Source organism: Balearica regulorum, chromosome 15 (genome assembly GCF_011004875.1).
Source record: "Balearica regulorum gibbericeps isolate bBalReg1 chromosome 15, bBalReg1.pri, whole genome shotgun sequence".
In the NCBI taxonomy this organism is placed as follows: domain Eukaryota; kingdom Metazoa; phylum Chordata; class Aves; order Gruiformes; family Gruidae; genus Balearica; species Balearica regulorum.
In genome coordinates this window covers 5,661,892-5,677,476 of record NC_046198.1, presented here as the reverse complement: position 1 = coordinate 5,677,476, position 15,585 = coordinate 5,661,892, and the positions used below count along the sequence as shown (strand labels likewise).

The 15,585-nt window shown below is 40.4% G+C and overlaps 1 protein-coding gene across 6 annotated transcripts in view; it reads right to left on the bottom strand.

Annotated features, from left to right (window-relative positions):
- The window catches only part of ABAT (4-aminobutyrate aminotransferase), a 62,763-nt gene that overhangs the window by 19,311 nt on the left and 27,867 nt on the right, over positions 1 to 15,585 (bottom strand). For all 6 annotated transcript variants that reach the window (XM_075767969.1, XM_075767966.1, XM_075767970.1 and 3 more), the window contains 4 exons: positions 14,734 to 14,862; positions 2,647 to 2,744; positions 1,797 to 1,826; positions 1,113 to 1,230 (listed from right to left, as the gene is read on the bottom strand). In XM_075767969.1, coding sequence (XP_075624084.1) covers positions 1,113 to 1,230; positions 1,797 to 1,826; positions 2,647 to 2,744; positions 14,734 to 14,803 — 316 coding nt within the window. In that variant the 5' untranslated portion in view covers positions 14,804 to 14,862. The remainder of the gene's footprint in view (positions 1 to 1,112; positions 1,231 to 1,796; positions 1,827 to 2,646; positions 2,745 to 14,733; positions 14,863 to 15,585) is intronic.

The window sequence follows — 15,585 nt, the reverse complement described above, 5'->3', positions numbered from 1 at the left end:
TCATGAAACTAAGTGATCTCTTAGACCAACTGGAACTGATTGCAGGTTCAATTTGAATGTTTAAAGGTTATTTCAGTGCAACCCCTAAAAAAATAAGCTACAAACATTGAAAAGTTCTGGAATGATTTTACACATTTATTGAGGTGCTACACGACAGCAAAAATATTAACTGTCTGCAAAGACGACTGTGATAACCGAAAACCTATTTCACAAGGTCTTAGATGCCAAAAATTTGGTAATGACCTGAACATCACTAAATTCTGTTTCCCAATAAAAGAGGTTTGTAGGGATGATTTTGAGTCATCACTGTTTCTATACATAGCACAACATCTACCTTTTAAATTACCCCAACACTTCTGCTCTTTTTGCTTCTGCAGAAATGTGTTTTTAAGCAACTGAGAGGAACCACGGACAAGGAATTATATTTCACATCAGAAAAAGGACAAGGAATAAACAAACTGAACACCTACTAAAACCTATATTCCTTGCAGTTGAGACATACATCTCTGCCTTGCTTCTTTTCCTTCTTGAAATGCTTCACAAAAAAAAAAAAAAAAAAATCCACTGACTTTCCCAAGCACATGACAAGTCCATTGTTTGGTCCCTCAGCCCAACTGACCTGCCAACTTTGCTTTCACTCAGCACCACAGTTCAGTGTTTGGTCTGGTTTCATCCTACTTTTTTCAGTTCCTTTGAGATAGACATGTTAACTAAAGCACTTAATTTCACGTTAAAATGTTTAAGTTATGTTTGTTAATGTTTAAAACAGTAATATACTGTTACAGAATCACAAAGTACACAAATCCAAGCAAACAAAGACAACCTAAACAGTGGAACTTGCATATTCAAATTAAGATTAATACTAGAACTTCTTCCAGGTACCGCTTTGTGCTTCAAGTGAGCTGTTAAGTATTGAATTTGTAGTTTCTTCAGCTATTCAAAACCACCACTACATAATACACAGCAGAGTGGTATACCCTGATTGCAACAAGGCATACATTATGTCAGCTTTGTTTTTTTTAGTTAATGAACCAACTTCTCTGGTAGTGGCCAAGATAAGAAAACAACAGCTTAAGGACAAAGCAAAACATTTTGGTACAATGGTCTCCTACCTATTGGGATGGATGAAATCTGAGAGTAGAGATCCAGCATGCGATTGCCGTCTACATCTACTAGGTAGTTCCCTCGGCTCTCTTCGTAATTGCAAAAAAAGTGTACAGCTTCTGCATTCTTAAAGGAAAAAACAATGAATGCTTTAAAAAGTAGCAGTGTGTAGGAAGGTGCAACTAACAGTTGTACAGCTAAATCTGACAGAAATCTAATGATAAGCTACAAAGACACATTATATTAATTGTATGGCAATTAACTGTAGAGCTGTTTTTATAAAGAGGGACTGTTAAAAGGGCAAGCATGCACTTTTTCTACGGAAACAAACCACAGACTTTGGGGAATTGCTCATCTTGGGAAGGCAATACGCACTCGGGCTGACATACTTTTAAGCTCAAACATACCTATGTTTTCATCGGCCACTTCATAACAACTCAAAAGGCATATATAGTGTTTAAAGAAAAATCACTGATCCTACCAAAATATTTTTGCAGTATTCAAAACATACTAAAAAAGATTTTATTCAAATGTACCTATATACCATACATAATATACTCAGCATGCAAACCCAGAGTCAGTGTTGCACCTTCTTTTTTTGGTATGGAAATAAACATATAAAACAGCATTATAAACAAGTTCTGAAATCACAGTATTAACACTCCCCAAACTCAGAAAACTTGACAAATTACCTGAATTCCATTCAGCTGCTTCATTAACTCCTGTAGAAAAACAAACATCAAAGAGTCTCAGGTATGTAATTACCAAATACTGAAGAAGACTATATGTTTATTTTTTATGACCACACAAATCATATGCAGAACTTGCAGTCCTATGTGCTTACCAGGCAACTCTACTTGCCACGTGAACTTTCATAGTGCATCTTGCAACCATGACAGTCAAAACTATGAACTGTGGCACGCAGAGCTGCATGGGCTGCATACACATTTAACTGTAAATCTCCAAAAAGGGAAAGCTGCCTCTTCTACATTGATCAACTGAACTGAGAAAACAAGAGAGAAATCAGAAAATAAGAGAAGCTAGAGACACACAGAAAGGATACTGGCACATTGGTTCTAGAAAGCCAGATCCTTTTTTTTTAAAAAGCAAACAACCAAACCACCACACATACAAATATTGACTCTGCCAGAGTAAAACAATGACCAGCAAATTGAAACACTTGTTTCAATTCAAAACCAAAGCATTATATTTCACATCAGAAAAAGCCAACTAAGTTTCTGTTTCAGCAGGAGTATAAGTAACCAAGTCTGATGAGATGTTTCCTCAAACTGATGCTCTTTTGCTTTCAATTACTTCATACAGGAAGTTGGCAGTTGAGATTCAGATCTCTCTCTGAGAGAGGCATTGCATTCATCAGCTTTTCATTCTCAGCATCTTGATAAACATGGGCCTAGGCTGTTGTGAAATAATGTTTATTCGTATCAGATTTAAGGTTTGCAATGAAATTTGTTTTCTAGCAAGTTAAATACAGCTAAAGAAAAAAAAGCAAAAACAACAAGCCATTATGCTTTGGGAACTTACTCTAGATCGTGGTCCAGGAACTTCTGTCTTCATTAGAGGTCCATCATAATCAAAATCCACATCAATTTTAGCTGCAGCTTGACTGATATATCTGTGTCCTGTAAGAAATAATGAAAACCTGAGTATAGACCATATTTTCTGTGCTCTCCTCTGAGAATAAATACCCATACCTTACCTGCCTGAGAACACTTGATGGATGAGACCAATTACATTGTACTGTCTCAAGTGAACTAAATATCTCATCTTTGACAAGTGTTAAAATAAAACTAATACTAGTGAGGTGCCTTTAAAAAAAAATTCAAGTGAAATGAGAAGGCAACCCTAGAGAAACAGAGGCAAATCCTACTGTAAAGCACAGGAGGACTAAGAGCACATCTATTTCCATCTCTGTTGAGTCTGTCCATTATGCCTTGAACAAGCCTTTGCCACTTCTATGCAGAGCTGGTTTCGTTCGCTATCAGTAAGGACAGAAAAACCTGATTGAGCCCACAGGTAAAGAACACTGTGATGTTCTGCAATAGCTCAAAGAACACTGTTCGGGAAAGATTTGTATCTCAAAGGTAAATGGCTGTGTTTAAAATAAATTCAAAATCTCATGTGAATCCAGCATCTTGCACTGCAGCTCTGAAATCTGGGTCAAAAATAGTGACAGCTTTTCCTCTGATCCTGCCTCTCACCTTGCTGTTCTTTACCCAACATCTTAATGAACTCAACATCTTAATGAAACCAAATGCAAAAATCTCCTGTGCTTCATCAGTAACAGGCTCTGCTCCCATTCTGAAACAACTGTTTCAAAATATAGGATTTAGGCACAGTTGATATGACAGAGGCAGTTCTGGCAAGCATAGATTCCAAATATATATATATATTTTCCCTTAAGGGGATTATGGGATAATATGAGAATTGTACATTTGCAACAAAGGAAGTACAGACTCAAGACCAATATCAAGGTGAACAGCAAGAGCTTGCTCTGTACGCTGTTAAGTGCTGACCTAAACTAACGTTCTTAACAATTACATTTTTGTCATGAAGCACCTGCAAGCCTTTACCTAGCATGATATCATCAACAAATTAATCTTAATAAGCTTAATTTAGGGGTGTCACACTTGTACCGGATCAACATCTGAAAAATGAAGGCTTGTTTTAGTCGGTGACAGGCATGTTAAGTTGGTACAATCTGGAAAACCCAAAATGAAGATCCCTAGCTCCCCCTCTCATTAGCGGAAAGCCGAGCTGCAGTTCAGAGTGCCTTGCTCACCACCGAAATCAGGCGGTACCAGCTCTTGCCTGGGGTGATTTAGAGCAGCACAGTCTGAAGCTACTGTTCACCAGCATCGCGCTGCACTGGGGCGGCACTGCCAGCTGCTAAAACGATACAAGGCACCCCAATTCGGCAGAGGTCCAGAAAGGGAGATGCATACATAGGCAGGCCAGCACCCACGCACACGAAAAGCACCAAAGTGCAGCACTGCAGCCGGGAATCCCAGGCAGCTCCAGCCCCTTTGTGCTTCCATCCATAACCACCTCTCACTGCCAGAGTTTTGCTGCAGAAACATACTAAAATCGTTTCTTTGTTTGGAAACAACAGTTGTCAAATAAAATAAATATTTATCAAGGAAAGTAGAAGGTATACTATGCTACTGCTTGGCAGTGTTTTGAACACAGCAACTTGGCCAAAATTTCCAACAGTGATTAGAGACGTTTGCTTCAGTTTGTGTCAGCCCAAGTTGAGATGTCTCAAGCAAGCTTGATTTTAAGAGACTATCTGAAAAATCACAGCCCTTTGAAAGCATCTCTGAGCACCTAAATTCACTGCTCATTTGGGGAAAACTTAAGTCTACAAAGATGGTTATTCTCAGCTTTAATTCCAAGTGTTACATCTGAGATGTGTCAGTGCCTCTCTGCAAAGCTATTAATAGGTTTCATTACAGCAATGCCACTTCTGTTTAGCATTTATGTAAATTGGGGACCGCATGACAACTGCTCCACTGGAAAAAAAAAAAAAAAAGAAGCTACTGCATATAAAAGATCACAAGCTACACAATTCACAGCCAATGAAGCTGCAGATTCAGTAGACATGCTATGAAGTCTAAAAGGGGAAAAGAGACCAAACTAATCCTTTTGGAGATCGGCAAATGAGTGGCAAACATTTCTCCTTCTCCCGCGTTCTCTTCTCTCCCTCCCCCGAGGCTCTGGGAGCTACTTGGTATGATAAAGGAGAACGCATCAAGAGAGGCACAGACTATACAGGACATTTTGGTAGTCAGCAGTAACAGGAAAGATATGGAAACCCAGCAGTACACTTGGAATCGTTTGACATAGCTGCAAATTTAAGACAGGTGAACTACAACCTGCATGCACAGTCCTCCTCATCCTCCTTCTCCTCCCCAGCCCTGCCTGGTGCTTTGCTGCCAGAGACCCTGTGCCGCCACATCCCCCCCGTCCATCTCCCACCCAGAGCAGTAGCCTATGCAGGCACACTGCCTTCCTTAGTCTTTTTAACCAAGTTCTCATAAAAATGCACTTGTTTGGACAGTGATTAGAGATTTCCTCTTCTGTTAACAATCAAGCCACTCCTGCAAACATGCAAGATGCTTGACTGCCAGGCTCTAAAACTGAGAGCAACAGCCAAAGATTTCCTGGCCATCACCTGTGAGGTGTGGGTAACATTTTCCCTCTTCCACTTCCCTACAATATTTCACAGATTTTCCTTTAACAGATGAGGATCCTAAATTAAACACAAAATTAATTATTTCTCTAAGAAGGTTCTGTTGTGGATATCGCAAAGGGCACAGTCTCCCTTACGAAAACACACATATTTACAGAGCTCTAAAACAGGGAATTCATTTGGAGAGTATTTTACTGTTATCCTAACTTGTTTAACACCACAAGTCAAGAGGAGGTTGCTTCCATCAGCCAGGCTGTGTAACAAAGACCAAAACGGGTCAGCCTGCTTTGTAGATGATCATCATCTTTTTTGCTACTGTTTATGCCACAGCCTCTTTGCACAGGTATGTTGAACTGGGTATTTGCTAAGGGCACATACGAGCCATTAAAAACGATCAGTACTTTGCTGTGCAGTGCTACACTAATTCACGCTGTTACAGTCCTGTCTATCAACAGACAGGTCTTCATATACAGCAAAGATTGGTCAAGTGAAACTAAAACATATAGGTCTTCCTGGAAGAACAGTTGCTTCAAAGATAATTTTTATCAAATTAATAATGTTGGTCAATTTGTCAGACATTATTTTTTAAACAACAGCTTCAAAAGCAGCTTATCCAAACCCCAATCATTTTCAGTAAGTCTGAAAACCAGAACTATCTAAAAAATGAGCAACACAAGTGACAGGTTTCCCTTCATTTGCTTGTTATCTCCTAAAGCGTGCTACATGTCATCATGCTGTACAAGCAAGTGATTTCTAGGCTGATTCACTGATACAAATTTAATTTTATATACTCGTTTTCAGGAGCCCACAGAGTATCTCATTTTGTTAACACCAGTATAATGGCAGCTATATCAATCTATTGGTCCTTACACTCGCGTGATACCTGTGAATATTGAAATATTAAGATCAATTCAAGCAATTAGAGCCATTGCTCAATAGATATAACCAAACAAAAGGGAAACCATTGTAACTTAGAAAATAATTAGTTGTAAGATAAGAAGCTCTGGAACAATCTCATTTTGAACAGCTCGGCCTTGGAAGAACAGATGCGCAAAGATAAGAAAGTTACAAGGTGATCACAAAACCAGCCTTGAGGGATAAGGTATAGGCGATACCAGGGCTCTGTCCGAAGACCTCAGAGGACCACCCCGAGGTGCCAACAAACATGGGCAAAAGACATTAGCATATGCTAACAAGTTCCCGGAAAATCCATGAATGTGATAAACACTACTCAGAAATATACTGAATAGGTATATTAACATAGTATAAATACTTGCTAGTTTTGTCTTTTGGGCGTGCACATTAGGTAGAGTTATCCCCCGTGCACCCAGCGCTGCAAAAAAGAATGCCTGCTTTCTAAAACTTAAAAATAAGTCTTAGAGAGTGAATTATTTTGCCGCTTTCCGGTAACACGCCAAAGAGTTGTTCCACCTCCTAGCGAGGGCAAATACTATGGTTTGAATTTGAAGGAACAGCTTGCCGTAAATAAAATGAAAATTCCCTGTGCTACCAGGTCAAAGGATTTTGAAAAGTGGTTTTTTTTTTTCCCCTTAGGTAGAGATTGAAGAATACTGGCTATAACAAAAGCCTCAAAAACCCCAAAACCTCAACATACTAACAGAGCCTTTGATAGCAAAAGCTAAAACCAAAGGAGAGTTAATCCTCAAACTTTTAATGAGGCTCTTCTCTCTTTGAGAGTATAACAAACTATTGGCACAAACTCACACAATTTCTAGCAAGGTCAACAGATTTATTCCAAATAGCCCACTTCGCTACTCATCAGATACGCATACTTGTTCACAGAGCTGGTTAAACATAAACAAAACAATCCAAATTTTAAGGACACAAAAGCATGGTTCTCCTGCTTCCCCCCTTTTAACTTTTGATTTTTCTTCCCCTACTCTTACTCAAGTAAACTGGGACTCTGATCAGAAATTTTAATACTCTAAATGGTCAGCTCCTGCAAAAAGCTCAGTCTCTGTGTGTATTGGCGCACTCAGGTTGTGCAAGTCACCAGCACTCACATGTAAAGAGCTCTCCCCACCTAACAGCAGCTTAACAGAAAGAAAACAAACTGTCTTACTGCCACATGGCTGAAGACTTTCGAAGCCTAATGCTACCTCAGTGCTCAGGGACCTGTTCAAATGCTTGTGAAAATGAAAGGAAAGGAAGCACAGCAGTTTTTACTAGCTAAAGACTCCTGCTCAGCTTAACACTGCAGAGTTTAACGAACAGAGAGGTATTGCCGCAGCACTGCTCCCCTTCAGATGGCCCATTTCATTACAGTCTCACAGGCTGCCCTTATCGTAGAGGCAAAAAACTTGGAGCTCAGATTGCTCTCAAAAAGGCACAGACCTCAGAGCCCTGGTGAAAGACGGTCTGGCCACTCCCTGCATGAAGGCTCATCAGCTTTTTGGCATCCTTCACTCTGGATGCTCTGCAACACTTTCTCCTCTGGGCCCCAAACAACCCCAGGGCACGGTTGCTGCCTCTTGCTTCCAGGAGCCCGAGGCCCTGCACACAGAGCACAGCTCTGGGAGGCGACTCACCCTCCTGCAAAGGCTTTTCCAAGCACTCTGACACTGTGTGATGGAGGGCTGCATCAGTATCTGCTTTGTTTTGCCTTAAGGAGGATTTCAGCCCAGAGGCCATGCTCCGTCTCTCTTGCTTCCTCCCACCCCAAGTATCAGTATCATGTTCTAATGATGCAAGTAAATCAGATCACTCACTGTGGTGTTTCACCTTCTAGTAAACTGCAGCGTGCTCTGCTCAACTGGCATTTCTGCCATGAAGGTACTCAATGTACTTTACAACTTATCCCAAATTATTCCTGCTTCACTTTTTAGTATCAACTTACCCTGCAACAGAAACCCCGAAGTCACCCTGTAACTCAGCCTACTCTAATTTGATACTGATGAGTTCAGGCGTTTGCACATCAGGTCTTGGTTTTGAACACTGCACTTCGCCTCTCCAAGACAGTTGAGATGGGACAGATAAAAACTAAGATGGTTATTATGTCCAAGCAAGTTATCTTCAAGAATTAAGAATCCTTGGTGGCTGGTTCTTCAGTGAACTAACAGCATTACCTTTGTAATAAAAGATCTAGAATACAGAAAATGCCACAAAGGTCAAGTGAGATCCCTGTTTCTCCAAATGGGGAAGCCAAAACTCTCCAACAAATCTCCACAGAGTGTATGTTTATTATGACATTGACACCAATGGACTGACAGCATATGAACATGATGACCTGTCACTGTTGATACTGATGTACCTGTATTGCTCTAACTCCTCCATGCAGACAGTCTGATGGCTGTGTGGCTTTTTTCTTTTAATATTTCTTCTAAAGAAAAGATGGGAGCACGACAAAAATATATTATTGGCCTAAACATCCTCACAGATTTTTTTATTTTTTTAAAAATATAATTTTATATTAATATTCTTAAATACATATTAAAGTATAAGTTGTATGTAAATCAGTACCTAGGTATTTAATCGAAGTTCTGCTCTTGAGCCATGGACCAAGTCAATCCACTGACTTGCTGTTGAGGTCTACAATCAAACTGATAGAAAAAGGGTTTTTTGTGTTAACTTACGAACAGGACCAAATAACATGACTTCAGCTCTCATCTTAAAAGTGTGTAGAGGTAATGGGCTACAGCACAGTGTCTGTCTCTGAAGAAGCATTAGGAATGCTCTTAAATTACATTTAGCTAATATGACTGAGAACAGCACCCTCTTTTTCCCTGGTAAACAAAGGTATCTCTTCACATGACGGCAAATTCAAAGAACAAATGTACGTACTATTAACGAACCTAATTATCAGACAGTACATCAGTTGAACGATTTGCAGACAATTTTTCTACCCATCCCGTTTAAAGAGGGTGGGTAGGATAAGTTAAATTTACCTTTCTTGCTTCTTGCAGACTTCTCAAAGCTCTATGCAACACACATCATCTTTCTAAACACTTGAGTAACGTCGGCAAATTATCACATCCTTCCTTTTCATCTAACAGGATGGCATCATTTGCTAGCAGACCGAAAAGCTCATTTTCCAACTTCTCTTTTCTATGCTACCCTCATCACTCACCAGATATCTCACTCAGCAATTTTTAACAAAGTACCACATTACTATAGCAACATAATTAATACAAGTACACTCTTTAACATTTTGTGATGTTGGTAGTCACAAAGAGTACTACTGTTAGCAGGTCTCCGTGCTAAGTAGCGATCTCTGCTAACAAGAGCTAGGTTCAACACAGGCCTAGAAAGAAAGTGCTTAAACCTCTGATATGTTTGACCACAAATAACACTCATATAATCACAGTTCCTGAGTGTACAACAACTGGATATTACCTGGGAGAAACTCCAGTGGAGTTACTGAAATCACATCAGTGTAATTAAGAGAGGGAACTACTCCAAGGAAAAAAAAAAAAAAAAGAGAAGATAGGTGAAAATAAATGCTGACATACCAAATCTCTCAAATGCAAGTGTTTTGCAAGTGTGAAAGAGTGCAGAGTGAAAACTCCCCAATCCCCAAGGAGGCACGTCACTGCTGCCCCGTGCAAGTTCAGAAAGGCAATCTCCCATGCATGCGTGGAACTTCCACTCCACAGTGTCTATCAAACCACCTTCCAGACAGAATTTTTAGAGCGTGGAGGCCCTGACAGCCAAAAGTAGGAGGACTGCAATTTCCCCCAAGTCCTCTTTTAGGTATTGCAAGTAGAATCTGTTACTAACAGATCTTGAAAAGGAATGGCAAAAGGCCAGGCTAGCTAGAGATGTTTGGAAAAGGAACATCGCTATTGCATAATATTGTGAAAACTGAGATTGCTATTTACAGAGTGCTTACGCTGTAAGATCAGAAGCTGTTCCACATGAGACTGTGTTTCAGGACTCCCACATACACACTGGAGATTTTATCGGAACACAATTCTCCAAAGACGAAGAAAAAATCCAATACCAACTGGCCATACAGAAGCGGAAGCTCCCATAAGAAAGAGTAAGAACAGTTTCCCCTCCCCATCACAGCATAATCTCAAATCAGCAGAGTTACAGGAGCATCCAACTGCTGGTTTTCCTGTATATCTCGTGATCTGAATCAGTCATAACATCCTTTCTCATCTGCAGCACAACAGACCAGAGTAACAGCCATGAGAGCTCTTCAGGACACCTCTACAGATGAACAGCCACAAGGAACACCCAGGTGGGAAAACAGCCGGTATTGCCACAGCCACCCTTTGTGGCACAGGAAGAACAAGAACAACAACAAAAAAACCCAAAACAAAACAAAAAAAGAAACATCAAAGGCCTTATATTCACTCAAGGAACTGAGAATTTTGAAGTCCAAACTTAGCCCTGTAGCAGAGCCACCTTCCAACAACAAGTTTTAATATGAACATTTTTATATATCCCAGCTTTTTGTGGGAATGTTTGATCAGACAGAAAAGTAAAGGTTCCTCAAGTCCAGTGGGAAAGGTTGCACTCCAGAGTCATCAGTGGCCAGTTCCCAGGGGATCAGGTGAAGCTGACATCAAGTCCGTGTTCCCTATAATCCAGAGAAGGGAATTGATCATTGCTTCTCCCATGCATCCCTCACACATATCCAGGTTGCTCTCTCTGATTTCCTAGGGAAGCTCCTAATGTACAAATTGAATAAAAAAGTAAACAGTCTTAGCAAGGATTGCTACTGGAGACAAAAGTAGGACTGAAAGTAAATCTTTCTCATGGCTTTCCAACCTCTTTCCAGTAACTGTGATGAGGACAAGTCAATAATTAATACAAACATCTCTCAGACTTTACTGCAGCATACATGTGAGATAAAACATTATCCTCTGTAGAGAGATCAGAAACAGACTGAGATAGGTGAGGTACAGCCTCAACCAGATTTAGTCCATTTAGGGCGCTACAATAAAAGTGCAGAGAATCTGGAGAACAATTGGACTGATGAGGAGAGACTGCAAGAGTATTTAGACCAATCAAGAAAAAACAGTATGAGGTCTTGGGGGAGGTAATAGATTTCAAATATGTAAAAGGCTGCTGCAAAGTGAAAAAAAATATTCCAGCTTCCAGGTCCTCTGAAGGCAGGACAAATAGTAAGGATTTTTTTGTTTTGTTTTGAAACTTAGGTTAAATATTAGAAAAAAGTTTTAAAGGTAAGGTCAGTTCAGCAATACAACGGATTGCCTGGGGAGGCTGCAGGAGCCGCACTGCTGGGGACCTTTAAGAACAGGTCAGCATCCTAGAAGGGCATGGGCATGCACTAATGCAAACTGATGCTACCTTAAGGCAGAAGACTGACCTTTTGGCATGCTTTCCAGTTCAAGAATCAAAGACAAATTCAACTCCTGAGGGTAATCAGTAGGAAACTGAACCCAGATCTCTGGAGTCCCAGCCTGTCCTCACAATTATGGTACTACCCTACCAGCTAACAACCAACTGCATCTTCATCTGCCTCCGAAGCACAGAAATGGAACAGCTTTCCTACTACAGTAGCACAGCTGATAATACCAGAGCTGGCACAAAGCAGAATAAATATTTACATTCAGACTATCAGTTGTGACCGCCTTGCAGCACTCTGGGCTGACAGTAGCAATAGAACTCAATTCAGGTTAAGACGTAATGCCGAGGTATGTCGCCAATGCTCCAACATCAGCCTCCTTTACCGGATTTGCCTGGCTGTTACTGTACCGACAGCACTATGCAGGAGTCTTTGTAAAGAAAAAAAAAAAAGAGTAGGCTAGCTACTCAGTCTACTGTTGTTGTTCTGCCATCCTTCCAATTCTAGTGAACTTTATCTTTGAGGCAAAACTATCAAGTAGATCAAATACATAAGGAAAATAAAATATACCTGATTAAGGCTTATTTTTAAGGAAGGCTTAAGGACTCCAAATACTTGCACGCTTCACATTTTTGGGGACAATTTAAGATGCATATTACTTTCATATGTTTTACTTGGCTTTTACATTTTGATCAACTTCAATGAATTTCATTTTCCCTTTCTAGTTAGCTTGCCATGGGCTAGCACTGTGTTAGTAATGAGAATACTACAAGCAATGGTTAAGTAAAAAAGATTCTCCAACCAGATGCTTATCTCTTGTTCCATGTTTCTTAAAAGACTGAGGGCTTGAAATCCATCTTAATTAGAATTAAACAGTATCCCCCACATACAACTAGAGAAAAGGTCCCTAGAAATATTCTGATTAATATAAAGGTGAGTAACCCTTGTTCCCATGTGTTTTATAACAGTGAACATGCATGTAATTCTTTGCTGCAGTGAATGCAAACCTGCCAAGATCCTTCCTTTTCACATGCCTCTTTTTTGCCAGTAACCAGTTTATTTCATGCCCAGGGCCAGCACAATGCTAACTGTCATGTTTGCTTTAAAAATCAGAAATAATCAAGGATGAAAAAAATCTCTTTCTGTAAATAAATTTATCATAGATTCAAGCTGAACAGGATTATTGCGCTTAATGCACACACACAACTGAAACATGACAGCCCACAGACGTAGAGACTTCTACCAAGAAGCAATCTATTCCCTCCTCCTCTCCATCTCCATCCCTCCTTTGCAAACCCTGTCATTTCAGTATCCACAGGACAAAAAAACCAAAACAAAACAAAAAACCAGACCAAATGGCACTGCAGGATTTTTGTGGGAGTAATGTACAAGTCTCTTTTTTAGTCTGTAAGGTCTGGATTTGAATGCTCAAAAATACCTTGGAGAAGAGCATTCTGGAGCAGAGAGCTCCTGGACATCACCCTCAGCATTTCCCTAAAAGCCAGCAGAGACAGCAGCACTGCAGCCTTAGCTGGGCTCACCAGGAAAATGGCCTGAAGCTCTGATTTTTGCCACAAGCATTAGAGCCTCCTGCCTATCCTGTCAGCCAGGAATGTTGCAGACTAAAAAACTGCCAGGATACAGTTCCTTCTGGTGAGGGGTTCTCCTTTTGCTCTATCTTTTCTAATCTCTGGACACACACATGAAGCATTCAGTCTCAAAGGCCACAGGTCTGTTATACAACCCAAGGCCCTCTATTCTTTGCTTCAGTAGCTTAGTAGGCTTTCCCACTACAATTTTCCTGAAGCAAGGGTGGATTAATGGAGGCTAGAGTTGCTTTCCTTTCTTATTGAAGATCTACACCCCCTCATTGCAATGGGGAGAAAGGAGGAGTGAGTTAGCACATCTGCCCTCCAGTGACCTCAAGTATCTTTGTGGTTGGGAAGCAGCATAGAAGCGTGCAAGACACTGGGAGGGGTAGGGAGCATTAAGTGATACTGAGATGACAGATTAGCTCTAAGGACTGACAACTAACAAAGGCCTGGTTGCTGCAAGCACTTTCCATTGTCCACTATCGACCAAACGATCACTGCTGTAGCACAGCACAGATAATCAGTGCGTCACTCCCATAAATAGAAGCGCATCCTGTACTGAAACACTGATCTAATACTTTTCCAATAGTTACAAGACCAGACTGTGTTCTTTAGGCAAAGGTCAGTTGCTCCCCAAGGTGTATTATTTAAAAGGAAATCAATCATGTTTAAGTTTCTAGGCAAATGGAAGGGTTCTGTGTTTGCCTGGCAGTGGCAGAAGGAGCATGGTGGCACTGCAGAAGAAGGGCTGGAAGAGAGAAGAAACATTAATATTTACTCGGTCACAGAAACAGCCATTCAGGTGTACTGTATTCAGTATAAGAGCACATGAAATGGATGCTAGAACTTACATTCTACACTGCTTTGTCCAACAAAGCCAACAGAAATTTAGTTTTTCTATCTATTTCACAGAGATTGCAGGCTTAATATACACATACGCATGTTAAATTACAAGCTGGGGCCAAGCACGAACTTGTCGTTAGGCACTTAGGAGAAAGGAGCCTGATGCTGTGTGGTAGGTTTTTATTTCACACTAGAGCTAACTACAGGCAGAATCACACATCCACAGTGAGGGCCACCTCTTCATGTCAGTCACACAATACCTCTCCACAAGGGAAGACAGGCAGGGTAATGCTACATAGCACAAAGACAAAAAAGGCTAATTTTGATGGATGGTTGTTTCATCTCTGCACCACGTAGCATCAGAAAGTAGCTCTGTAAGAGCAGAGTTCCAAGTGCTGAAGAGCTTTGTTTCAGTTAGCATGTTCACAGTGCAAATTATTAACTAAGTTAGTTCTTGTTGGCAGAACAAAAAAAAATCCCCCAAACAAAAACCAAAACAAGAATAAAACCACAGCACCTCTGTGGGCTGCTTCTGCACTACAACTGCATCATTATTAAGATGCAGAACATCATATTCTTCAAGTTTTGAAAGATTCAGCACCACCAGACAAAACCCAGCAATTTTCACACTGGAATATTCTCCACCATCATAAAGTGAACACCTACCAAACCAAACCAAGAAAATATTAAAAAAAAACCCCACTTACCAAATACAAGCAGCCTGGAGTTTTGCTGCAAGCAACAGGTCAGTTGTCGACTAAGCAACATTGATGCCATTTTATCTTTTCTTTACTCAGAAACACTTGATTTTGAGAGATTTCTTTCTGGCTGACGTTCTGGGAAAAAAAAAAAAAAAAGAAAAGCAAACACTTATTCATGTCCCAATGGATGCAGCCACTATAATGTGCCATTCATTTCAATTTCCTCTTTCACAAGTTTCAATCCAAAGAAACTGAAAGCATGCTTTGACGGATTACTGCTGATGTTCAGAGCAGTCTCAGGATTGAGACGCAAGTCTGATACTAGGTCTCGTTAAGGCAAATGACTTCTAGGCTAAATCTGTATCTCCCAGCTTAATGAGGCCAGGGAGTAAAGATCATTATCTACTTTCCCTTGCTCTTCTTCTCTACTTTCTCTATGTACATGGACTACACTGAACTTTTAACAAATTGTTTCCAGTGAGTCTCTCAAGCCAATCTGTTATTTTGATTTGACCTGAGGTTATGAGAAAAATCTCATCTAATATAAAGAGACAGCAGGACAAGCATTAGGAAATAAAAGAAAATCAATCCCCTGAAAAAAACAGTTTCTACCAATTAATCACATCTCTATGTAGAGAGACTGTGAGAGCTGGATTGTTCAGCCTGAAGAAAGCTCAGGTTGCATGCCATCAATTAGTAAAAAAACCTGACAGGAAGAAGTAAAGAAGGAGCCAGGGTCTTCTCAGTGCTGTCCAGTGACTGGGTAAGAGGCAATGGGCACAAACCGAAATACAGTAAGCTGCATCTAAACATAGAAAAACCCTGGACAGGTCACCAAGAGGGGGTGTGGAGTCAGCA